The sequence below is a fragment of the Pagrus major genome, chromosome 7, assembly GCF_040436345.1.
Source record: "Pagrus major chromosome 7, Pma_NU_1.0".
NCBI lineage: Eukaryota > Metazoa > Chordata > Actinopteri > Spariformes > Sparidae > Pagrus > Pagrus major.
Window position 1 is genome coordinate 11,076,834 of NC_133221.1, and position 22,607 is coordinate 11,099,440.

General features: G+C 41.8%; 2 protein-coding genes across 10 annotated transcripts; one reads left to right on the forward strand and one right to left on the reverse strand.

Moving 5' to 3' along the window:
* Positions 1-1,351: 1,351 nt before the first annotated feature.
* On the reverse strand, positions 1,352-9,633 carry cnbpa (CCHC-type zinc finger, nucleic acid binding protein a). Of its 6 annotated transcripts, none has more exons than XM_073470860.1 (5): positions 9,490-9,633; positions 3,286-3,403; positions 2,842-2,907; positions 2,497-2,695; positions 1,352-2,349 (listed from the first exon to the last, which is right to left on the reverse strand). In XM_073470860.1, exons 1-5 carry the CDS (start codon positions 9,616-9,618, stop codon positions 2,232-2,234), a joined length of 630 nt encoding a protein of 209 aa, XP_073326961.1. In that variant the 5' UTR covers positions 9,619-9,633; the 3' UTR covers positions 1,352-2,231. The 6 variants fall into 6 exon arrangements, with proteins under 6 accessions (XP_073326961.1, XP_073326959.1, XP_073326960.1 ...); XM_073470858.1 differs by having other exon boundaries at positions 2,833-2,907; XM_073470859.1 differs by having other exon boundaries at positions 3,280-3,403.
* Positions 4,293-22,073, forward strand: raf1a (Raf-1 proto-oncogene, serine/threonine kinase a). Of its 4 annotated transcripts, none has more exons than XM_073470853.1 (18): positions 4,293-4,364; positions 7,688-7,781; positions 10,935-11,161; positions 11,250-11,362; positions 11,479-11,581; positions 11,680-11,837; positions 12,274-12,363; positions 14,562-14,715; positions 15,461-15,485; positions 16,046-16,155; positions 17,115-17,232; positions 17,438-17,522; positions 17,688-17,864; positions 17,952-17,998; positions 18,105-18,223; positions 18,319-18,450; positions 20,669-20,803; positions 20,905-22,073. In XM_073470853.1, the coding sequence occupies exons 3-18, from the start codon at positions 10,961-10,963 to the stop codon at positions 21,043-21,045; spliced, it is 1,908 nt and encodes a 635-aa protein (XP_073326954.1). In that variant the 5' UTR covers positions 4,293-4,364; positions 7,688-7,781; positions 10,935-10,960; the 3' UTR covers positions 21,046-22,073. The 4 variants fall into 4 exon arrangements, with proteins under 4 accessions (XP_073326954.1, XP_073326955.1, XP_073326953.1 ...); XM_073470854.1 differs by lacking the exon at positions 4,293-4,364 and adding an exon at positions 4,423-4,437; XM_073470852.1 differs by lacking the exons at positions 4,293-4,364; positions 7,688-7,781 and adding an exon at positions 8,481-8,980.
* The last annotated feature ends 534 nt before the right edge of the window (positions 22,074-22,607 follow it).

The following is a 22,607-nucleotide window of genomic DNA, read 5'->3' on the forward strand; positions in this document are numbered from 1 at the left end:
TAGGAGGGTCTCCTGCTGCAGCTCAGCCGGAAGGAGCCGGAGAGCCGCATCTGCACCGCCGCAGCAACCCCCGCTGCCATTTTAGACACCGAGGTGGAGCTTACCGAGCCTCTTGTGCGCAAAAGCTCCTCCGTGGATCAGCGCGGCGTGCACACACAAAAGCGTCCACATCACCATCTCCTTCACGCTCATCTGCGCTGTGTGTGATCACCGCTGTATTTGTGTGTATACATGTTTCATGGTTGGAGGTTTATTTGCAGCATGGCGCACAACATGGATCCCGACGTACCTTCTCCATTTTACCTTCAGGACGCAAAACCGGTTCGGTTCAGCCACTGGTGTGACACGCAGCGGTCTGCCCTCGTGTCCTGGATGTGCTTCAGGGTGGTTAAATCTGCTGCAAGGAAAGGAAATCTGGCTCCTTCTCTCACAGGAGGAAGAATCCCAGTCCCAGTTTTTAACCAACACCCTTTTTTTTTTTTTTTTAAACAAAGAGTGGGTGCACACATGTGATTGAATGGTAGGGATATGATAATAAAGATGACTTTCTGAGGCGTATTCACAAAAGAGCTAAATGTTTGCAGACCAAACACACTGAGGGCTTTTCACACTGTCCTTAGCCCAGGGACCTTATTAGACCCAGGCTAAGGAAAGTGGGCTAACCCCAACTTTAGCCAAAGGTTTGCTGGCCTGCTCTGAAACAGGGTTATCCCCCGAGAATCCACTCAACGTGGGGCTTAAGTAGACAGAATAGACACAAAATTCTAGTAAAAACCTGGGTTAACAATGTGTGTGTGTGAAAAGGAGCTAAATACCCAAGGATCAACGCTTGGCTTAGGGCAAAGGATAGCCCCTTGACTGAGAATGCCTTTAAAAGGCAGCAGAATCCCCTTCCAAGACTTAACTAACCTTACAATGCAAGTGCCCTTTTTTAAACTTGCTGGTTGCACAAATATAATGGCAACACATGTGGTTGAATCGTAGGGATCCAAAGCAACAAAAGGAAAAACAGACCAATGTTTTAAGAGCAAACACAGTATACTGTTAACCTACAGGTGTATACTGGATCGGGCAGTCTGCAGGATAGGGTCAAAAAATAATTTGCAAAAAAAGGGCAATAATGCCAAAAATAAATAAAGCATAACAGTCTGAGGAACAATATTTGTAGGCCAGGGCATCTCTGCAGCACTACATTATAATCCTGTTTGTTACATTTTACCTTTATCAAAAAATATTGCATATTACACTTACGATTACATTTGGATTAACTGTGCGTCACTGCTGTAAAAGAAAAGGCCCTCCCAAAAAGAACAAGCATCAAAACACATCAACTGAAATCAGACAAAAGAAGTCCTCCCCGTGCTCCTCCAGCTTTATTGATAGTTTAAAATTACATTTCTATTTTCTAGGACTTCAGTTGCACTTTCCTTCCGACTTAAAAACTGAGTACAAGCAAATGGTATTTATACAGTAGTCTACTAAGTGATATTGTACAAAAATAACATTTTGATTTCTGTGAAAACATTTTTTCATTCCCAAATAACTCCTAATTCTGCTGTTCTGACAACTGTTCATGATGTTAAATTTTGCCAAGGTAACAAAAAAAAAATTCCAAAGCCATTTTAAAAGGAAAAGTCTACCTTGGACTACCAAGTGATATTTAAATTGTAAACAGATTTCTATAAAAGAACGTGTTTCTTTTATACCTCCAAAATTTTTTATATCTTAGCAATATAACATGTAGGTTGTTATTGCCCGCTTAGCTGCTTGCAGGGCTGAAATGCATCATGTTATGACCTGTTTCCATGTCTCACTCTCTTGGACAACTCATATCCCACTAAAACAAACCAAAATAACCATACATGGAAGTTCGGTTTCCATTTACTCCCTTCTTCTATCTCATTTTACTGAGGCTCTCTTTCCACAAGCTCAGAGGTCCTATAGATTCCCGTATGTTACGTCCCATTTATTCATCTCTGATCACCAGTGGCTTGGAAAGGGGGGCTCTTTAACAAAGCATTATACATAAACACCGCTACCAAACTAAAACTTTTTGTATTGAATGCAGAAAGATATTTTTTTTCACCCCTTTCATTGTATAACATGTCAAGAGGCTCACTGGCCTGGGACTAGCCTCTGTTAGCCAAACGCTGGCCAGTGAAGAGGATTCAGAGAAAATAATACAACCAACCATCAATCTGAAAAAAGGAGGGGCAACAGAGGTTCACTGATTATGCGCTGGCTTCAATGGTGCATTCTTTTGCCAGGTGGCCTGGCTTTCCACAGTTGTAGCAGTTAGTCTCGTTGTTTTTACTGCATTGCACAGCAACGTGACCGATCTCGCCACACCTAGGGGACAAAGATGTTGTCAGTTTCTTAAGTGACAGAAAAGGTTATTGATGAAGAAAGAAAAAAAAAAAAAACAGCCACAGTGGCCTTCAAGCTAAATACAATAAGGGTCATTGTTTACCAACTGGACCATTCGTCAAGACTCACCTGTAACATTTCACCTTATCGCAAAGTTTCTGGATGTGGCCAAACCCACCGCACGAGTAGCACTTCTGCTCGTTGGCGTGATCACAGTCACGGGCCATGTGGCCGGCTTTGCCACAAGTGTAGCACAGATGCTCCCTCTCCTTTTTGGGCTCCTTGCAGTCCCGGGAAATGTGACCACTCCTGTGGCAGTTGTAGCACGCTGAACAGAGCAAACAAAATACTACTGTTAAATGAAGGAATACAAATAGCAGTCAGCATGGAAATCAAAGTGTTAATGGTAATAAATACCACTTCACAAAAACTAACTAGAATTGAAATAAATATAAATAAAATTGCCTTGCGCACCATCCTCAGTTTGGTCACAGTCCCTGGCCATGTGTCCTTGGTCTCCACACCGATAACAGAACAGCTCTGTAATGACACAGACAGATCAGTATGCAAAAATAAAAAGAAAGCTGCAATTTTTAGAAGAAAGGCCCTCCCCACGTGCTTCTCCTCAAATTAATGTGTTCCATGTGGAATTGTGTGCAGACACTACGGCTGCAACTAATGATTACTTTTGTTATCAATTAATTTTGATCTATCGTTTAGTCTATAAAATGTAAAAATAATAATAAAAAAAAAGCTCATCACAATTTCCCACAACCCAAAAGGGATTACTTCAAACTGCTTCTCAGACTTTTCATTTACTGCCATAAATTACAAAGACAACAAAAGAATATGTAACCCAGGTTATTGTGAGAACTATCTGATACTGGGTGTGGCCTGAATAATATATAGTACCCTTGCCTCTTCCTCGGCCCCTGTTGCCACGTCCACGTGAACCGCTGGCACTGGGGCAGTTCTTGATCCAGTGCCCCGAGCGGCCACATCCAAAGCACTCGCTGTTGCCGCCACACTCCATTATCTAAATAAAAACATGACACACATTAGTAAACAAGTAATTTCAAAATAAAATTCTATAAATACACTTAGGAACTCACACCCACCGCCTACACTGGTTGCATTTAGCTTGTTTTTTTTTTGCATTTAATCTTACCGGGCTTTCATACCAAACACACAAAGGGAGGGAATTATTTTCCAACAGTGGATTGGGATTGGATTATTTTGCCATGTGCCATCTTGATTTTCAACTTAGTTTGGTGGCAAAAACATCTAATTTTGTGTAACCTAATTATGCACCTGAACAGTATAATCATACATGTCACAGGCAGATATTGAGAAGATATGGAAAGCTTTTTAAGGTTCATTTTCTAAATTCTGGCACAAATTAGGTGCAGAAAGCTTCTTAGTACAATGTTAAAACATAAAAGCATCAAGATGGCACATTAATCTTGTACCGGAATCTGTTTAGACTTAGACATTTTGTAATATGCTGTATTAAAGCCCTGTGATCAATAAATGTGACATTTTCATTGATTTAGCCCTTCACACTGGTGCAAAACAGTAAATGAACAGCTGATTTGTGGTGCAGCTAGTGTACACAAGGTGTCTTGAGTTATGTTATCAAAAATTGCCTGATCATTGACAATCAAAAACAATAAAAATGTTGTGGTATAAAAATATCTACTGTGTACCATTTTAGATAATCATGTTTCAGTTTACATGTTTTAACCATTCGTAAGAGTCAAATACTACACAACTCACACACCAGTACTGCAGGAGTCAGTTCAGCATGACTAGTGGGGGGGATCTAATCTACGATCAAGGAGGGGGGGTACACTTTTTTTTAGCTGCAGTCTATTATAATTGGCCACCACACTACAGCTACCTACTAAGCTAACTTACACGATTTCGTCAATGGGAACATGTTGTGAGGCCAAACTTCTGATTGCTGACGGTGCTAAAGACATCAAGTCAAGAAGAATGTGAGTTAATGAGTAATCAAGCTCCTCCTGATTGATACCTATAAAGACGACGCAGTGATCTCGCAAAAACCAGGTAGTCAAAATGACCTATGTGTAAGATTTGAAAAGGCTAACGTGTTGCTCCTTGTTCTTATAACGGTAAAGAAAATGCCACCTGGCCTCAAATTATAGCCTGGGTTACATAAGTGCTACACGAGCCAAATACTTATTAAATATATCGTTTGTCCGGTAACGTTAGCTTTCAGCTCATTTCCATCAGAGCACAGACAGCTGAGTTTAGGTCATTTTTCGATAACTTGTGCTAGTTTAATGCTACACGCCACTCGCTACTACAGAAACGGCCATGAAAGCATGCTGTTGGTTGTATGCTAGCTGAAGCTAATTGCAGAGGGCAGTCACATCCCATCGTGTTATTGTGATCTGCTAATATAACAAATCCGATGTCTACTAGATATTGAGATGACTCGACTGGTTTTACAAGCACCCAAATGCGACATATTTTCAAGAAAGGGGCCTGAGCTACGTGTTTCAGCGGGTTTCTGCGCTTGCAAAAACAGAATCAAATGCCAAAGGTTGAAGCTACGATAACGTTGGCCTAGTCACGTTGAAATCACTGCGCACTCGCGAGACACTGGTGCTGCTGGCTAGCACATGCTAGCAAGACCACCTCACGATCACGACCAAGAAGCACGGTTCAGTCGACGACCGATCTCCTTTCGCCAGTAAGAAAGTATCGAGCTAACACTTATTGCGATAAAGGGTTACCGTAGATGGTTTCCGACGTGTATTGAAGCGAATATACGATAAAAACAGAATTTCCCGCGCAGGGCGCACACGGCAAAGTCGTTGTGACGAGCTAGATAACGGTAGCAGGCCGGACTGTGAACCCGTTAGTACGAGCAGGCCGAACCAGCGCGTTTTTACAAAAGGAAACAAAGCAAACATCAAATTTTCCGCTATAATCAGTGTCAACATGTCACATTTTAAAGTTCACAGATACATAAATTCTACCGATTACGTGGATTGTAGTGCTGTTTTGTTGCTTACCTTGCTGGCTACCTAGCTATGTCAGTGTTTACGCCTCCTTCTTTGCGCTACATGCGGTGTGAGCAGGAGTTCCTGAATTGTCATTCACAGGATCCAGTAAAAAATCTGCACGCTCATTGGCTACATAGTCTGGAAGCAGCCAATCAAACACGAGAAGCTCTGGACACCGCCTCTATTAATCAGCCAATCGTGGACACGGAACGGTCCCTTTTCCATAAATCGACTGGCCCCATTTTACCTACCTCATTTTTAACATTAAAACGTCTTAAAATCACAAATAATACAGAGAATACAGGTCCTACTCATAGCAATGTGCTTAGGCTCATACTAGAAATGGTACTACTTCAGCTACTAAAGCCCAAATCATACTAATAATAATAATATGGATAATAATGATAATAACAATAGTCAATTTGCCTGACACGATTTTGCACTATTAGTTCAATTATACAACAATAGTGGTGGGTACTGTTTGTAAACTGCTCTTTCCTGTAATCTGTTGATGAATTTAATGGCTCTTTCATAGTTTGTGTTTAATCTATTCTGATTTTGATAATTGCCCTTCTGTTCATATCTATATGCAGTGCACGCACAATTGCTTTCTTTCTTTTCTGATTATCTATCTATCTATCTATCTATCTATCTATCTATCTATTTCTTTTTAACTTTAATCACTTTAATCGACAATACACGCACTGTTGAACCCCCTGTACAGTTAAACTACCTCAGTCTGCACATACTGTGGCATGACAGTAAGTAGTTCTGGTGACTAGACTATCACTTCATTGCTGTTTGTGTTTCTCATCCTTATGTTCTGTTCATACTCTTAAATTCTTGTTCTCATTTTCTTTTTATTTTATGTTTGTATTTGTGTTTTGTATGTGTCGTATAAGCTACTGGATGTCTAAATTTCCCTCTGGATCAATAAAGTATCCGTCTGTCTGTCTGTCTGTCTGTCTGTCTGTCTATCTATCTATCTATCTATCCATCTTTTATTGTATTTCATATACTTATTACAATTTATTTTTTAGGTTTCTTTACTTACCTCTACTTATTCTATTCTTTTGCTGCTGTAAAATCCAAATTTCAATCCCTGTGGGATCAATAAAGCATATATTATCTTATCTAACCTCTTCTTTAACCCCTCTCAGCTTCAACTTCTCTGACACATCTACGCTTTTGATTAAATCAATGGCAGTGCCCACAGTGCCTACATGACTCAAATGCTTTGTGTACAATAATCAGTGCAATAGATTGTGTAGAGATGTCTGGTTCTCAGTAAACGCTACCACTGTTACTGGTTAAAAACTAACCACGCAGATGAAAATGTTGGTGTAAATATGTAGGTAAGTAAAGTAAAAATGCAATTTATAGTCTGTGAGAAACAGTGGCACGTCCATACGTCAGGATTTTCTTTGACTCTGAGAAATCAAGCGCCTTCAAAATGTTTTCAATATAAGTCAAAATCACTAAAATGATGAATCAATGTTTGCACTTGAAATGACAATTTCAACAAAGACTCTGGAATCAGAATGAGAGTTTAAATAGGCTTTAACAACCTATGATCAAAATGAATTTGAATGTGTTTAAGACCGATAATTTCACAAACACATCATGACTCTGAAGCAGAACCTCCTTGTCTAACGAGTCCGGACTGCACCATATTATGAATACAAGAGAACTGATAGAGACAACAATCCATGGGAGCTGCAAGCATCTCAGCTAACTGGCCTGAGTGCTCAGTCAAGATCAATAAGTGGGAAAGATGCATTCATCTCAGTCTTAAGGTGGCTTTGCCTGGAAAGCTCTCGGATAGCAATTCTTATCTCCTTTGCTGTTTATTCTGCAGAGCACAACCTTTAATACAAAACAGAGGAAAATATCACAGCCTGTGGTGCGTAATTTTAAAATGATTAGGATATGTATCGGCATATTATCGCACGTTGACTGAAATACAGTGGTACAGTAGCGTGTGGGGTGGAGTACCTTAAAACCCTCCACAATGACAAAGCCCTGCCCTCATCTTCCCAGGAACAGGATTTGGCATTTCTGTTCTGTTGTCATTTGTTAGATGGATTATCTGTTAGAAAATGTTCTTAAAAAAAATAGACTAAATTGTAAAGTTAGATGGTGGAATGATAATAAAACGGCTAAAACTGGAATATGAGATGGGTTTGTGATTTGGGTTTTCTAGCTCAAACTGCTGCTGCTGCTTTATTGAAGCAATGTCTGCTGAACAAGACGCGCTGATGTTGACGAGGCTGTTTTATTCTCAGATGGTGTCAACTTCAGCTCGCTGAAAGGACCTAACTGTGATTAGGGTGCCTCAGGGGACCCAGACCGGGATGCCACGGAGATGTTGAACACATGGTGAGTGTGGAGGGTATGGTCTCACAGTTGTACTGTTTCAGGGAGTAGAAAAAGGGCCTAACTTGGCCTAATTAAAGCTTATGTTTAAACCTGTTTTGGTGTTTGAAATCATTTCAAATGCATTTCTGTCATTAAACCAATCTTCACCTTTGACTGCAGGTGCAACCTTTTTTTTTATGACTGTAGCCCACAGAAGTTGTGTTGTTTATTGTCTGTTTGTGCAAAATGTAATATGAATATCAGGAAAGCTAGAAAATAATTTCCAAGGCTGTGTTGCACTGTCCTCAAATCTCCAGATGATGGCGCACTGGGAGTTAGTAATGGATTACTCCTTTACTCCAAACTGTTAGTGGGACGATTTTTCTTTTAAATTTTTTTTTTTTTTTTTTTTGCTTTTCAAAAGATACGACAGCAACTAATATTTAAACGCATTTAAAGTATAAACTATTAATGTTTCATACGCATGAGTCTATGAGAATTTGAATTAACCCTTGCCAGGTTGAGCTCAACAGCGACGTGACCTGCAAAATAAAAGTTTAAAAATAGTATATATGTAGATTATGCTCATTTATAAAGAACCCAATATTTAAAATAAATAAATAAATAAAAAGTTGATATTTTCTAAACAAAAACAACGGTTTCACTGAAGTGGGAGGGCTTACATTTGTGCGGTAGCTGCGCAGTGTGAGTGATGCTTGCAACTCTTGTTATGACTGCAAGGTCCTGTTTCAATCACTGGCGTCAGACGGACGCACGACTCCCAACTCAAAACCTTTTCACCTTCTTCTCCTCAACGACGTAAATATTGACTGGAAGGCGAAGCGCAGGCGAGGAAAAGCGACGGGAGTTTTAATTTGAAAGTGCTTCACGGGACTTTAAGAGTATCCCTCCGTCGTGTCACTTTGAGGTTCCGACGGATTTTTCGCTTCTCACCGCGGCCGGGAGATAAAAGTTTTTCCTCTGTTGTTTTAAGTGGCTCGTAAAAGAAACCCGCCTGTGACCTTCACGTCTTACATTATTGCCACATTTAACGGATGCAAGTTTGTTTCATATAATCTCAGCTTCTTTGCCAACTTCGACTTTTTTTTCCTTTTTCTTTTTTTCCCCCTTTTCTTTGAATGCGTTGCAAATATGATGATGTCACCGACGCCACTTTTTCCTGAAGTTATGGCGGAGCACAACTTTTCTAACTTCTCTTGGTAAGCACACACAGGCTACTGGCTCTTAGCATCGCTGCTCTTTTTGAATTATGTTTCGGAAATGCTAACTACAACTGTTAAACTTGCTTCTCCTCAAGGCACATGACCGAGGCATGCATTAGGACTGGGTGAGATTTGAATGGAGGGCGATTACGGAGCTGTGGAGTGAAGTTTGGCGATACAGTTCGCCTGTGAGGGCCTACGGGCAATTTCACAGCAATAACTGGATCTGCCAGGCCTTATAAAAACACACGTAGCTACTAATAGCTACTGTAGTTGTGCAAACCGTGCACGCATTTCGGTTGTAGGCTTAGTTTACTAGTAAATTGGACTGAATTTGAAGGCGTTAAAAAGCCAGTTTGTGAGTGTCCAGCTCTCTCAAAATATGCTAACCTGCTGACATTGCTCTCACCTACAGCTGAAGACTTCAGTCGAGCCACAGAAACTCATATGTGGCTGCAACTCTTGCCGTGTGTCCGTTAAAGCTGACTTGTGTTATGTAGACTGACCTGTTTATGTAGAACAGATGCAAGCAGACGAGAGTAAAGTCCAATTATTCTGGTCCTCGCATTCCTCTTGTCGATACTCTTTTCTGGATGGATCACAGCACTTGTTTTGAACACACTATCATGCAGCATGGTGGGAAGAAAGTTGGAAGACCCACAATCGTCCCAAGTCCTTGCTTTTTTTCTCCTTCATTTTCTTTCCTCTCTGTCCCCTGCTATTGACATACTGGTATGTCTGCTGTGACAGCTAACCACTAACTGCAGTGAATCATCTCTTAAGCGTTGACAGGTCTTTGTGAAAGACAGACCAGAGATAATTGGGTGTTTTGCAGGGTGAAAGTATACACACTGAAGATGAAGACCAGGAATCACTGAAACTCCTGTGTTTGTGTTTGTACAGGCTCTAAGTTCTTTTCTTTTTTTTTCCCCCTGGAGAAGCCCACATGTTTTTATTTATTTTACCAGTATTTTCCCCTTTATTCCTTCATGTGAATATTGTGATACTTCACGTACTTTAAAAGCTATTGTGTTTATATGTGTCGCCTGACCGTGCAGAAGAAAGGGTGACTTGAAAGCATATACTGTAAATAACACGGCTGACCTCTGTGATGGCCTGAGATTCTCCTGGTCTGAGTGGATTATTTTGTCTGCATTGCTCTGGTGCTCCCCTCTTAAATGAAAAGGAGAGGACAATTGTTGCCAAAAATGCATGTGGTATTAAAACTACTACTGTAGTTTGATATAATGCAGGGTTGAGCCCAGAGTTTAATAAGCATGCAGCACCTCTTAAAGAGGTCAGATGGTACATGTTCTCTTTACTTTTCCTGTCACACTTGTGAAAGGCTTGCCACTAAAACAGTGACATGACGCTTAAATGCCCCCGATCACGCCAAGAGGGCTGGTGGTTGCACTCGGTAAGATTATGTTTAGAGATTACACCAACTGAGTGTTCGACGGCGTAACCCAAACCTATTGTTATTTGGCAATGTTTGTCTTGGCTGTGAAAATGTTTAATCATTAAAATCAGTTTTGAGTGACATGCATTCAAGCCAACCACAGCTGCTTTTTTTTAGTGATATAAAAGCGCCCACAGAAACTAGATTTTGGGTAGAGACTATCAAATGAAACCATTACTACATACCATCAAAAGGACTTCTTTCACAATCTCAGAAGCCATCAGCTAACATCTGACGACCGTTTATTGTTGCATTCATATGAAGTTTTCTATTAAAAGAGATTTGAGAAACATTTTACATTCAATTTCATTTTGCAAACAAGTGTTTTACACTTTGACTCTGCACACCACCAACATCCTTCCAGAGGAAGATCCTTACTTACAAAGAGAACTAATGTAATATTGATTAAGTAGTCAGTTGTTGATGTCAGCTTTTAAGCATTCGGACTTCTAATACTGTTTGTGTTTACGTGTGTGTTTTCCTTTTTTTCAGACCATTGCGAGCACTTGGCGATACTAATGGAGCACCTCCAGGGAGCATGGAAGACCCTGAGCAACGGCTTTGGAATGAAGGACCCTTCGTTCGAGGGCCCGTGCCTTTCCCCGACCATGGTCCAGAGTTTTACCTGCCAGCGTCGCTCCTCAGACGACAGCAAGATGCCCGACTCCAAGACGAGCAGCACTATCCGTGTCTACCTCCCAAACCAGCAGCGCACTGTGGTGAGCAGATAACTAAAGGCAAATTAAGCTGCTTACATCCTGGCTGGCAAAAAAGGAACTAATACTTTTTTTTTTCTTTGTCCCTTAGGTAAACGTGCGACCAGGTATGACTCTGTATAGTTGCCTGATTAAAGCATTAAAGGTGAGAGGGCTGCAGCCTCAGTGCTGCGCTGTCTTCAGGCTGCATCCAGGACCGAGGAGGTGAGCTCAGGACTCAGAAGATCAGAGATCATACAATTCACATTCTTATCTGCTACAGTTATTTGTACTTGCTTTTAGATCCCTTCATGTAAAACCTTTTGTCCATTTTGTAACAGTAAAAAGTTACGGATGGACTGGAACACCGACTCCACCTCCCTCATTGGGGAAGAGCTGCTGGTGGAGGTTTTAGACCATGTCCCCTTGACGACGCATAATTTTGTGAGTAACTGAAGCATTTACGATATCCTTGAACTCAAACAAAAAATGGCACTGCTTAAAAAAAAAAATTAAATGTACTTTCCTTCTGTCATTTTCAGGTACGGAAAACATACCTGAAACTAGCGTTCTGTGATATTTGCCAGAAGTTTCTTTTGAATGGTTTCCGCTGCCAAACATGCGGCTACAAATTCCACGAGCATTGTAGCACCAAAGTGCCCACGATGTGTGTGGACTGGAGCAATATCAGACAACTCCTGTAAGTGTATTCACCTCGAAATAAGAGCACATGTCAGTAACGTGTCGGCACGTTCTGTAACAATACATCAAGAGTAATTAATTGTAGCTACACAACTGACAGACATGCTTACAGTCTTAAACCAGGTATCTGTATGAAAATTTTTTATCTAATCCAATATGAGGATCCGTACTTCAAGCAGACAAGCGACACAAGTTCTGCTGATACAACAGGTCTTCTGATTAGGTCTAAGCACACATATTGTATATGGCTTTGCATACTCACACTGAGAATAGAGGCGTATTAGTGTAAATTTGAATGCAGGCTGTAGGACTGATGCTAATCATTAAAAGATCCATATCACCGTCAGCGAAGAGATAAGCCGTTATTTGATTAAGCACTCAGACGTTCACTGTACACTATGAGAGGTTCACTCTTGATCTCACTCTACCTTCAGATTGTGTCCAACACCTGGTGATAGTGGTGCCCCGTCCCTGCCCCCCCTGACGTCCCGGCGAATGAGGGAATCCTTAACACGGTTTCCAAGGTGAGGTTTAGTTTTTTATGTTTGATATGATCCTTAACCCATCCTCCTTGTCTTTTTATTAGTGTAAGATGGATAATATATCTTCAGTAGCTGGGTATTGACAAATACTGTTTCTATGTCGAGTGCTCTCTTGCTACAACCAGATACAAGAAGAATGAAATCACTCCCAAAAATCGTCAAAATATTCTCAAGAAAACTCAGAGAAAAAACATACTTAAATCACTTCCACACATCCAATTTAACTGTTGTGCCATCAGCCATAGTGACACCCACCCTTGTAGCAATTAAAAAAAAAAATGAAAGTCTATATAAGATTATACATCTCCAGTTCCTGCTGGCGTGTCACCACACTACCTGTAAATCAATGTAATAATGTGAAATCATTGACAGGAAGGTGTGTCACATCACCCATGTGCAGGCCCATGTGCGTCCTCACTAGGGCTGCAGGATAAAGGGGAAAAAAACAAGATATTTAAGATATTTTGCTTTTTTCTGCCATAAAGAAATTGCAAATTTAAAAAACAGGAATTCTCACCACATAACTTGAAGAGCTCAGTAGGGGCCGTGCACGTGATGTCACAGTCGGCGGATGTCATCATGGTTACAACCACTGAGTGGCAGGAAGACTACAAACTTGGCTTTAACGTTCAGCTTGAATGCCGCAAAAACTCCAAAAATAAGCCCGCACATTTATTATGTAGACATGCTTTACTGTATGTTGCACATACTGAGATGTGACTACTCTGCATGCACAGATTACTTGTCCTCACCTGTGTGCACGAGAATAAGAAAACGGAGACCTCCTCATAAATAAACGACTCCATAGTGCAAGTCGAGGTCTAAAACTCCACATGTAGAGTCTTTGACGGCAGCATTCATGAATGCACATGTTGTGTCGTTCAAAGCTGATTTTGTCCAGTGATTCCTATGAACTACTCAGTGGTGTCACCCACTGCACTGTCTCTACATGGATCATTTGGTTTAGTTTATGTTTGTGTATTGTAAGGAGAGCTCATAATCAGGGTGCTACGTGACCACTGGAAAAGCAGAAACACGTTTTTTTTAAGTCTTCGTGGGTCACTGAAGAATAAAATTTGAGGTTTCTGATCATTATATTGTAAATAGCGGTGGAGATACATTGGCACGTTTTTGTAGCCAAATGCTGTCATTTTCTGTTTTTTGTCACATTTGACTCTAACACACTTGTGTAGCTGTGTTCTCTTCTGTAAAGAACTTTAATCTGAATTGAAGTAAATCCTATTTTTTAATGACGCCCTCAGCTTTATGGGGGCTTACCAGTCCAGGAGCTGATGTAACGAGAGGCGTAAAAAGAGCCTGTTGTTTCAGGGCTGCTTAAAATGGTTAAAAAAGCACTCTGAGCTGCCAAATTAGCACTCTCAAAGTATTAAGTTGTTCCATGCAGAGCAATCTCAAAATACTCTTTTGAAACAAAGTTTGTGTTGCCAAAAGGGGGATTAGTTTCAAGGGGTGTATTCAACGGTCATAAGTGTGATTTAATATGATCTCTGTTTATATACGTCACACAGCTGGAGTTCAACTGTCCCCATTTGAACCAGCAGCTAAAGTACTGTACAGTACAGTTATATCCAGTGACAGGAGGTATACCAAGAACTTTGACTACATTCAAAGCTGAACGTTTTATTTATAACTATGTTCTTGTTAATGTTTTGGGATATTTTAACATAATAAAATTTAGATTTTTGTGCTTTTTAAAGCAAACATCTCAAGTCAGACCAACATTTGGATTGTTTGCAGATTATCATATTTGGCTGGTGAGCTTTGTACTCTCTATCTGAGCCAGAACTGATCTTGGCAAACACGAAGGGCAAAATACCTCTACAGTGTCAAGTTTGCCAAAAAAGGGATAAGAGGAAGCCCACAACAAAATTAACCAATAACTACTTCCTCACAGTGCCATTTTTCAGTTGTGCTTTCTTGCTTGTCATTGATTTTGGATGTGTCGCAGCAGTTTGTTGAGCGCACAACATAATTAAACCGTGCTTGAATGAGAAAGTGAGAGAAAATGACAGAAATGAAACCAGAAGGCACCGACCACCGCCACACCCATGACGGTTAATTTTTAAAGAAGTCACTGAATTATCTGTCAAATGTCAGTCGTGTGTCAAACATTAGCTGGTCCGCCTTACTTAATATTTGATCCTTTTGCACCTTCTCAGCTCGGCCCATCGATATTCCACCCCTCACGCCTTCAACTACACCACGCCCTACACACCCACAGGGGGCGGCCTCTCCCAGAGGCAGCGCTCCACTTCCACGCCCAACGTCCACATGGTTAGCACCACCCTGCCTGTAGACAGCAGCATGATTGAGGTAACTACACACCATATGGGCCCCTTGAATACTCTTGTAGGTTGAAGCCACTCCTAAAATATCTCCTGCCTGAGAGTGATCTTGCCCTCCTACGTACACCTCAGGCATCCAAACTATCTTCGCCTTGCTTTTTATCTACCTCTTAATCTACCTCTGTGTTAAGTAATCCACCTGGACAGGGTTGAGCCTGTTTTATTTTTCTCTTATTTCAGTGTTTTTAAAGTGTGAGACACTTGACTTCCTCCTGTTCAGTTCCTGCTTTTCACTGTCACTATTCTTGCATAATCAGCCCACTAGTTTTGCATGCTTTGTAGAGTATTTTCATTTCACTGTGTCCAGGTAGAAACCTGCACATCACTCTTATCATCCATCCTTCCTCACTTTTCTTTACTGTGTCCCTCCCCCCCCCTCCCCCCCTTTTCCTCACTGGCTTGTTGTATTGTAACCTGCTGGGGAGTAGCTAGACTGCCTGAATACCTTCCCCAGCTCCTGGTGCCATAGATTCTGGCTGAAGAGGAAAGTAGGTATTGTGCACTTCTCCCAGTCTTATGTTGAGGCCTCATCAGAGAGTCCAGAGAAGGTCAGAAAGCAGAGTGTCTGTGTGCGGTCTGAATGTCATGCATTGCAAACAGGCTATCTGCATTCACATCTTGGTGTTGAAGTCAAAACATGAGTGACGGCACAGCATGTGGTTTACTGTTTGCACACGCTGACATAATTTTTCTGTGTTTTCTTGTCTCTCCAGGATGCAATGCGTGATAATGACTCGGGTGAGTCCTCGATCTGCTCTCTGTCAGCGACATGTCACCACACCTCCTCCTGCAACACTTGCAACAAATCTCCCCCTTTTGATTGTGCATTCATTTGAAACTCTCCTTTCAAAAATGGAAATTGCTCATCACATCATTTGATATTGAGGTCTACCCAAGAAATGAAATGTAAAAGCTAAGCAGTAATGCAAGACTTATATTCATGCGATGGGCCAACTTCTGTTCATTTGTACATGATCAGATGTGACGTTTCCTGTTTATTTTAAAATTGTCCATCATAGCTCTTATTTAAGAGGGTGACACTTACGCAAGGGGAAGCATGAGGGAGGAGATTTGGGATAAACTCACTATTGCTCAATACTCATCACTTAGTGTAGTCTAAGTTTGCCTTTCTTTAGTGACGGCTTAATGTCAAGTTAGAATTTTGGTGTGCCGTTTAGTGACATCCTAAAAATGTAAGTTTTCCCATCTGACACACAATATAGTCCCCTGTTGTGATTGATTTTGGACACAGCCAAAGTCTTCCATCCTGAAATGCTTGCTTCTCTGTATTCCTGAAGCGGGGAGTTCCCCCAGCCAGAGTCCTACAGGCTGGTCCCAGTCCAAAGCCCCTGCACCTGCCCAGCGAGAGAGGGCCACGTCCTTCAACACTCAGGAGAAAAATAAAATTGTAAGTTCTACGTCTTGTATGTTATGGTGGGAGTAACACATAACATTGACTGTTGTTTCTATAAAAAGCTTATGTTTCAAAATCAGTCATTTTGCTTGTACATGATAAAATCATATAGAATGGAGCAAAAGAGAAGGACCAAGTCAGCAGCTGCAGCAGAGAAGAAGCTGCTGGAGGGCAGAGCTTTAGAGAGCTCCATGCTTGGGTACATATGTGTGAGCTCGGTCAGGGTTGTGGTCGTAAACATGGCCGGGCCTTGCAGTTTTTGAACTGTGCAGAAAGTGCACAACGATGTCTTAATTGATCACTGATTTAAAGCACCAGTGAGCACCAAGTTTCACAGGTACATTCTGAGCGTAGCGAAGATGCTCACGTGGAGCTTTTCCTTGACAAATTTAACTGTGCAGAGTCAAACCATCCTGTGATGATTTGCGATTCAACTACCATCCTAAGTGTGTCGAGTTGTGCTGAGCCACACCTGAGATGAACCACCCCTGCAGTGTGGCCAAAGTGCCTGACCCGCCACCAAGTGGGATTTGTTAGTCTCAGGACTACGGCCAACCCTGGCGATCCTCCTCAAAGCGTGTGTTGTGATTCTCAACTCATGTCTGCGCAGGAGACCAGAGAGAAAGATGTTTTCAAAAGTCTGTATATCCAGTTTGCTTTCAGCTGTTTCAGGAGTCCTGTCTCACTTTTTACTGCTGGTGAAAACTTTAACATTTCCTGATTTTACTGCATCGTAGCTTTTTTAATAACTAGATAACACTAACTTTTATTGTGAAGAATTTATAGGAACTTAGCAGAACTTTGTTAGCGGTTATTTGTCGATAATACTGTGGGGAGGAAGAGTAGTGACTGCTGCTATTTTGACCACTATACAAGACAACCGCGACTTTCATTAAAGATACACTTTTAAGCGTGTTGTATTGGAAAACCCTTTTTGATTTCTGTTCATGCAGAGGCCGAGGGACAAGCGGGACTCTAGTTACTACTGGGAGATCGAGGCCAGTGAGGTCTATCTGCACTCCCGCATCGGTTCGGGCTCCTTTGGAACTGTATACAAAGGGAAATGGCATGGTAGGAATGCATTTTGGACGGGGCATGGCACTTTTCAGGTGTAACCACTAGCGCATTTTCACATATTTTCACACTGCAGTTTGAAAAGAGTTACCTGACGCACATCATGGATGAAAAAATCAGATCAGTGTGCACGTGGGACTGCTTTTGCATTTGAGCTTACAGTGAGTTTAGTGGGTCACTAAGCAGAGTTTATTTGTTGTAGGTGATGTAGCAGTGAAGATTTTAAAGGTGACTGATCCCACACCTGAGCAGTTCCAGGCATTCAGAAATGAAGTGGCAGTACTGAGGTAAGAAATTACGCAGATACAGTGTTATTTGAGCTTTTTATCAGCTCGGGTTTTCAGCTGTTTGGCAGTTGCAATGAAGATGATTTGCAAAGAATTCAACAATTTGAAACGTTTATCTTATCTTTGTTTGGGTGATTTCCTCTTCCCCTTTGCCTCTGGTCGCAGGAAAACACGACATGTCAACATCCTGTTGTTCATGGGCTACATGACGAAGGACAACCTGGCCATTGTGACCCAGTGGTGTGAGGGCAGCAGCCTCTACAAACATATTCACGTCCTGGAGACTAACTTCAAGATAATCCAGCTCATAGACATTGCCAGGCAGACAGCTCAGGGCATGGAGTAAGTCCAGAAGAACCGAGTTTTTCTGACAAACCAAATTAAAAAGAACCAAGACGTCATCTAATTTTTTTTCTTCTTTTTTTTTAGCTATCTGCATGCGAAGAACATCATCCATCGTGACATGAAGTCCAACAGTATCCTTTTCTATCTGCAATTTCAGTGTGTGCACTTTGTGTGAAAGATAACAGCACTATAATCCTCACACTGCTCAGGATCTGTGTTTCCTTCACCGCAGCATAGACATCTTTTTGCATGAAGGGCTAACGGTCAAAATAGGGGACTTTGGTCTCGCTACAGTGAAGGCCAGATGGAGCGGCTCACATCAGGTGGAGCAGCCTTCTGGATCCATTCTCTGGATGGTCAGTACCACAGCTTTGATTTCACTAAAGCAATAAGACAACTAAAGTGAAATAAAGAAAATTTAATCCATGTGGTTTTTATTTTTTGTCCACAGGCTCCTGAGGTTATCCGGATGCAGGATAACAACCCCTACAGCTTCCAGTCTGATGTCTATTCCTATGGAATTGTTCTCTTTGAACTCCTGACGGGAGAGCTCCCATACTCCCAGACGGCAAACAGAGATCAGGTAAACACTCTTCATTTATACATAATGTACAGCAGGTGACAATAGTTAAGTGTTACAGCGGTGCAAATCGGTGACAATGACCCGCACGTCTGTATCGCATTCAGGCTGCGACGTGGCCACCGGAACTGATAGCAATCATTCTAGACGATGCTCGTGGTTTTATCAGGTGCACCACAGCATGTTTCAGAAAGAGGCAGCAGCAAGCTGCACAGAGAAGATCGAGTCAGGCGGGAAGGCAGACACAAGAACAAAATGGAGCATCCAGTTAATTGTCAAAGTAAAACACCCTGTGCAGACTCTAGATCTATAGCCTAACGATTAGAAAATAATAATAAACACAAAAGGAAACATTTAAAATACATACCCTACTCACTTGTGGTAAAAGCACAAATATCAAGGGAAAAAATGACAAAATAAACACAATCATGCATGTCAACAATGGCCTGCAGGCATAACGCTCCGCCTCTGAAACGCTCTGGGTGGGGTATGAAGCAGTGTGGAGGGCGGAACAAATATGCGAAGATCATAGAGATGTGCCTGTGGGAATCGAGGCATTAGATGCACAAAGTTTCTGGTGCCGTTTCGTGTGTCCTGAAGGATTTCAGTGTCCCGAACAAAATGGAAAAAGTTTTGGTGAAATATCTGTGTGTGCTGATTGAGCTTGAAAACAATTCAGAGGCCGCTGATGCCGTGCGTCACCAACCTAAAGCACTGGAATTTGACAACCTGGAAAAGAAACTCAACAATCAGCTATTGTTCTCTAGAATCGTTTACTTCACTTTTTTGATACAATTCAAATTGTGCTCGGAGGTATTTTATTTTCACCAGCCATTATGAGTGGAGTGAAATATATCACACAGATTTTCTAAGTAAAGAGACCTTAAATACTAAATAACACAAAACCCTGATGTTGCTATAGTCAGTTGTCATCCACACACTCTGTATTTGTTTTTGTTTAGCAAAATACATTTGCAAACCTTCAGGGTTGCTACCTTGTTTTGCTACATTGTTGGATTTGGTGTGTCTAAGCTCCTCGCCTGAGTGCCGGTGTCAGGCTGCGAGCCCAGGCCAGAAGGTGGTGGAAACACACTGGGTCGCTGTCTGAAGGGGGTTGTGGTGCTGGCCTAAGGCCCACCGTGGATGAGGCGCGGGCACCCTGGAGCCACTGGCCTAATTTTAGACCCTGTAACACAACCCTGTTCGTGTGTGAGAAAAGGGGTGCCTTGGTGTGCATATGTGTGGTTTTCTTTTCGTCATCCCGCAGGCCACAAGACCTGGTCTGGATCGTGTCTGGCTCCTTGTTCAGTTTAGTGTGGCTGTATTCAAATGTGGCTAAAGCTGCTGTACAAAATGTGCCCTAGAATAAGACTGTATGACCAAAACCTCATATGCTGATATGGGTAACTTTATATCCAGATAGCAATGCATACAATGTAGCATGTTTAATGTTAAATAATGAATAAACAGCCGATATAAAATGAGCATATAGTGAGGCATATTTCTCACTCTTGCAACGTCTGAATGTGGGGTTTGTTTTGAGCACTAGATTGTAGTTTTGTGGCTGCATTCATAGACTCTCACCGTACTCTTTGACATGATTCTTGCATAAAAGGCCTAAAAGAGATCAGTGGAGGCAGAGTCTGTTGTGTGGCATCATTTGCAAAGTATGGTTTTCTGGTTAGTGTCAGACCTTTATACCCAAACTGTGACACTAGTAGCCCCTTTTTAGGTACGAGCTCCATATTTTGTGTGCTGTTCGGAATTACCCTGTTCTGTGTCACGTTTTAATCTCCTCCATGTTTTTTGGTGTTGTCTTCATGCAAGGAAGAATGCAAAGTGTTTTCCAAATGACAAAAAATATTGCTGTAAACGGTGTGACCTGCAGCACAATGAAATGAAAGCTAAAGCATTACATGAAATGATAGCCGCTTTTGCATCGTCATATCCCACAGCCCTGCTGTAGAATGACTTTGCACTCAGCTGACCTGGCAAGTACATAGTGTACTGCTATCGTCTTTGCTATCTTCTGCTATCTCTGCAGCATCATGCACTCAGGCCTTCACAGTAGCTCTGGTGATGTACTTTAGATGCCTTCGACCCACCGCCCGTATGAGGATTGACAGAGCGTCTCTTACTGTCGCACTGACTTGTGATCAGTGTTCTACACACTGCCTCAGTCTCATCTGCCGTCCGTCTGTCTGTGACTCCCTCCTCTCAGATTATCTTCATGGTGGGGAGAGGCTATTTGTCCCCTGACCTCAGCAAGCTCTACAAGAACTGCCCCAAAGCCATGAAAAGGTTGGTGGCCGACTGCATCAAGAAATCCAAGGATGAGAGGCCGCTCTTCCCGCAGGTGAGCCATTGTCTTGGCAATTGCAGACTTCAAGCTGTACTTCAAGCTTACTTAAGTATTCTTAACCTTTTTTCTCTTGTGCATTTTTTTTTTTTTGTCAGATCCTGTCCTCCATTGAGCTTCTCCAGCATGCCCTCCCTAAGATAAACCGCAGTGCCTCAGAACCGTCCCTGCACAGAGCCTCTCACACTGAGGATATCAATGCCTGTACTCTGACCTCCACCAGACTGCCTGTTTTCTAGACGCTCAGACAGCACTGCCCCTCCTCCTCCTCCTCTTTGAAATATCCGAAATAGTCCAAATGCTCAGTACGTCCAAATTCTCTCTGCGTACACTATAAACCTAAAAATATACATGCAATCATTACATAAACCTTTGCTAATCAATAAAATGTGTTAGGAAAAGAGGAGCGAGGGAAGTGCGGAGAGAAGTGTGATTTACTGTGGAAGGGAGTGAGTGGTGATGGATTGCAGTGGGATGCACACATGAAGAGGTGGTGCCTTGCTTATCGCTGCACGTATTAAGAAGTATGCAGAGGCTCCACGGTGATAAACATTTTAAATACATGCACGCACACCTACCTAAGACGACGATAAATGGACACTGAAGGAAGCTCAAGAGGAAGACGGATGCGTCTCTCTTGATTTGGGTTCAGTGACGTGAAGCACACCCCTTCTATCTGCTCGCCCTGATGAAGAGGACCTTTAAAGCTTACCTGCCTTAAGAGGAAACGAAGCCTGGACAGAGATCCCGCACAATTCACCTCTTGTTATCACAAACAAAAGCCGTTGGATGTAGTCCATTTAGTTGCACAGTAGTAGTTGATTTTTCATTGTCTTAAATGATATTGGAGTAGATATGGGAAATTGTTGTCTTCTTTTTTTTGATGTTGTCTTTGACTTCTTTTAACTGTCTTTATTTTTTTGGGTCATTTTGGAAGAATTGATGCCGGTCAGACAGCGAGTGTGGGTGACGATGGAAGAATTTGAATTTGCACATTTTAGCAAAAGCAGTGGTTATGTTTCAACAGTCTGCAGATCGGTTTCACAGCTCTGAGTAAACTGATCTGTAGATACACACACACATTCTTATCAGTCTTCACTGTGGGTAGGTTATCATGAGCTGGACATTTGGCGGTTGTCTTAAATATTTAAAATGATTTGGAAACTAATTTGTACGTTTATCATGTCTCTTTCAGGAGGTTAAACGTTTTATTGTGAACTTGGTGAGAAAGTTGTCTATTCAATATTTTAATAAAAATTAAGTTAAACTTCTTTGCCAAAGATGTTTCTTTTTTTCTTTTGCTTACTTCCTTTTGAACTTGCAGTATGTTGCATTGATGACAAAGATAGCTTGAACTTCATGTTAAATGCAGGTGATGTGGCCAGTTGACATCAGATTACACTGCCTCTCTTCTTGTTCACAAACACAGTAAAATCCCACACATGTGTGAGACTTTGTGGCAGGGTGTAATGTTTGCTGTAGCAGTGGCAACGTGGTGTAACCTCACAGGGGATCCAGTCCAGACACGCCACCAGGGGATTCCTCCATTGGCTGATGCCCCTGTGCACTGCACAGCCACTGGCAAGCTCAGTGGAACAACAGTCATTCGGCAAGGGAGGGACATGTGGTGGAAAGAGAGGACAGTTGTATTTTGTTTTAGTGTAAACATCCAGCGTGTAGTTCCTGCTGGGCAGGGCTGCTTGACTTGGTTGAGTCCCAACTGCTAATTTATAGTAAATGTGGGTACATTTGCTGTGAACTAAATATGGTTATAAGTGCATTTTTTAAAAATGTTTTTCCT

Bases quoted from the DNA above. Each gene is read 5' to 3' on its own strand.
- raf1a (XM_073470855.1), top strand. From the start codon at position 10,961: ATGGAGCACCTCCAGGGAGCATGGAAGACCCTGAGCAACGGCTTTGGA. The intron at 17,865-17,951 runs GTAAGTCCAGAA...CTTTTTTTTTAG, and splicing joins CAGACAGCTCAGGGCATGGA to CTATCTGCATGCGAAGAACA. The intron at 18,451-20,668 runs GTAAACACTCTT...CCCTCCTCTCAG, and splicing joins AGACGGCAAACAGAGATCAG to ATTATCTTCATGGTGGGGAG.
- cnbpa (XM_073470857.1), bottom strand. From the start codon at position 9,618: ATGCTGCATGATAGTGTGTTCAAAACAAGTGCTGTGATCCATCCAGAA. The intron at 3,404-9,489 runs GTCAGTCTACAT...GTTTTTATTTAG, and splicing joins CATCTGTTCTACATAAACAG to ATAATGGAGTGTGGCGGCAA. The intron at 2,350-2,496 runs GTGAGTCTTGAC...TTTGTCCCCTAG, and splicing joins GATAAGGTGAAATGTTACAG to GTGTGGCGAGATCGGTCACG.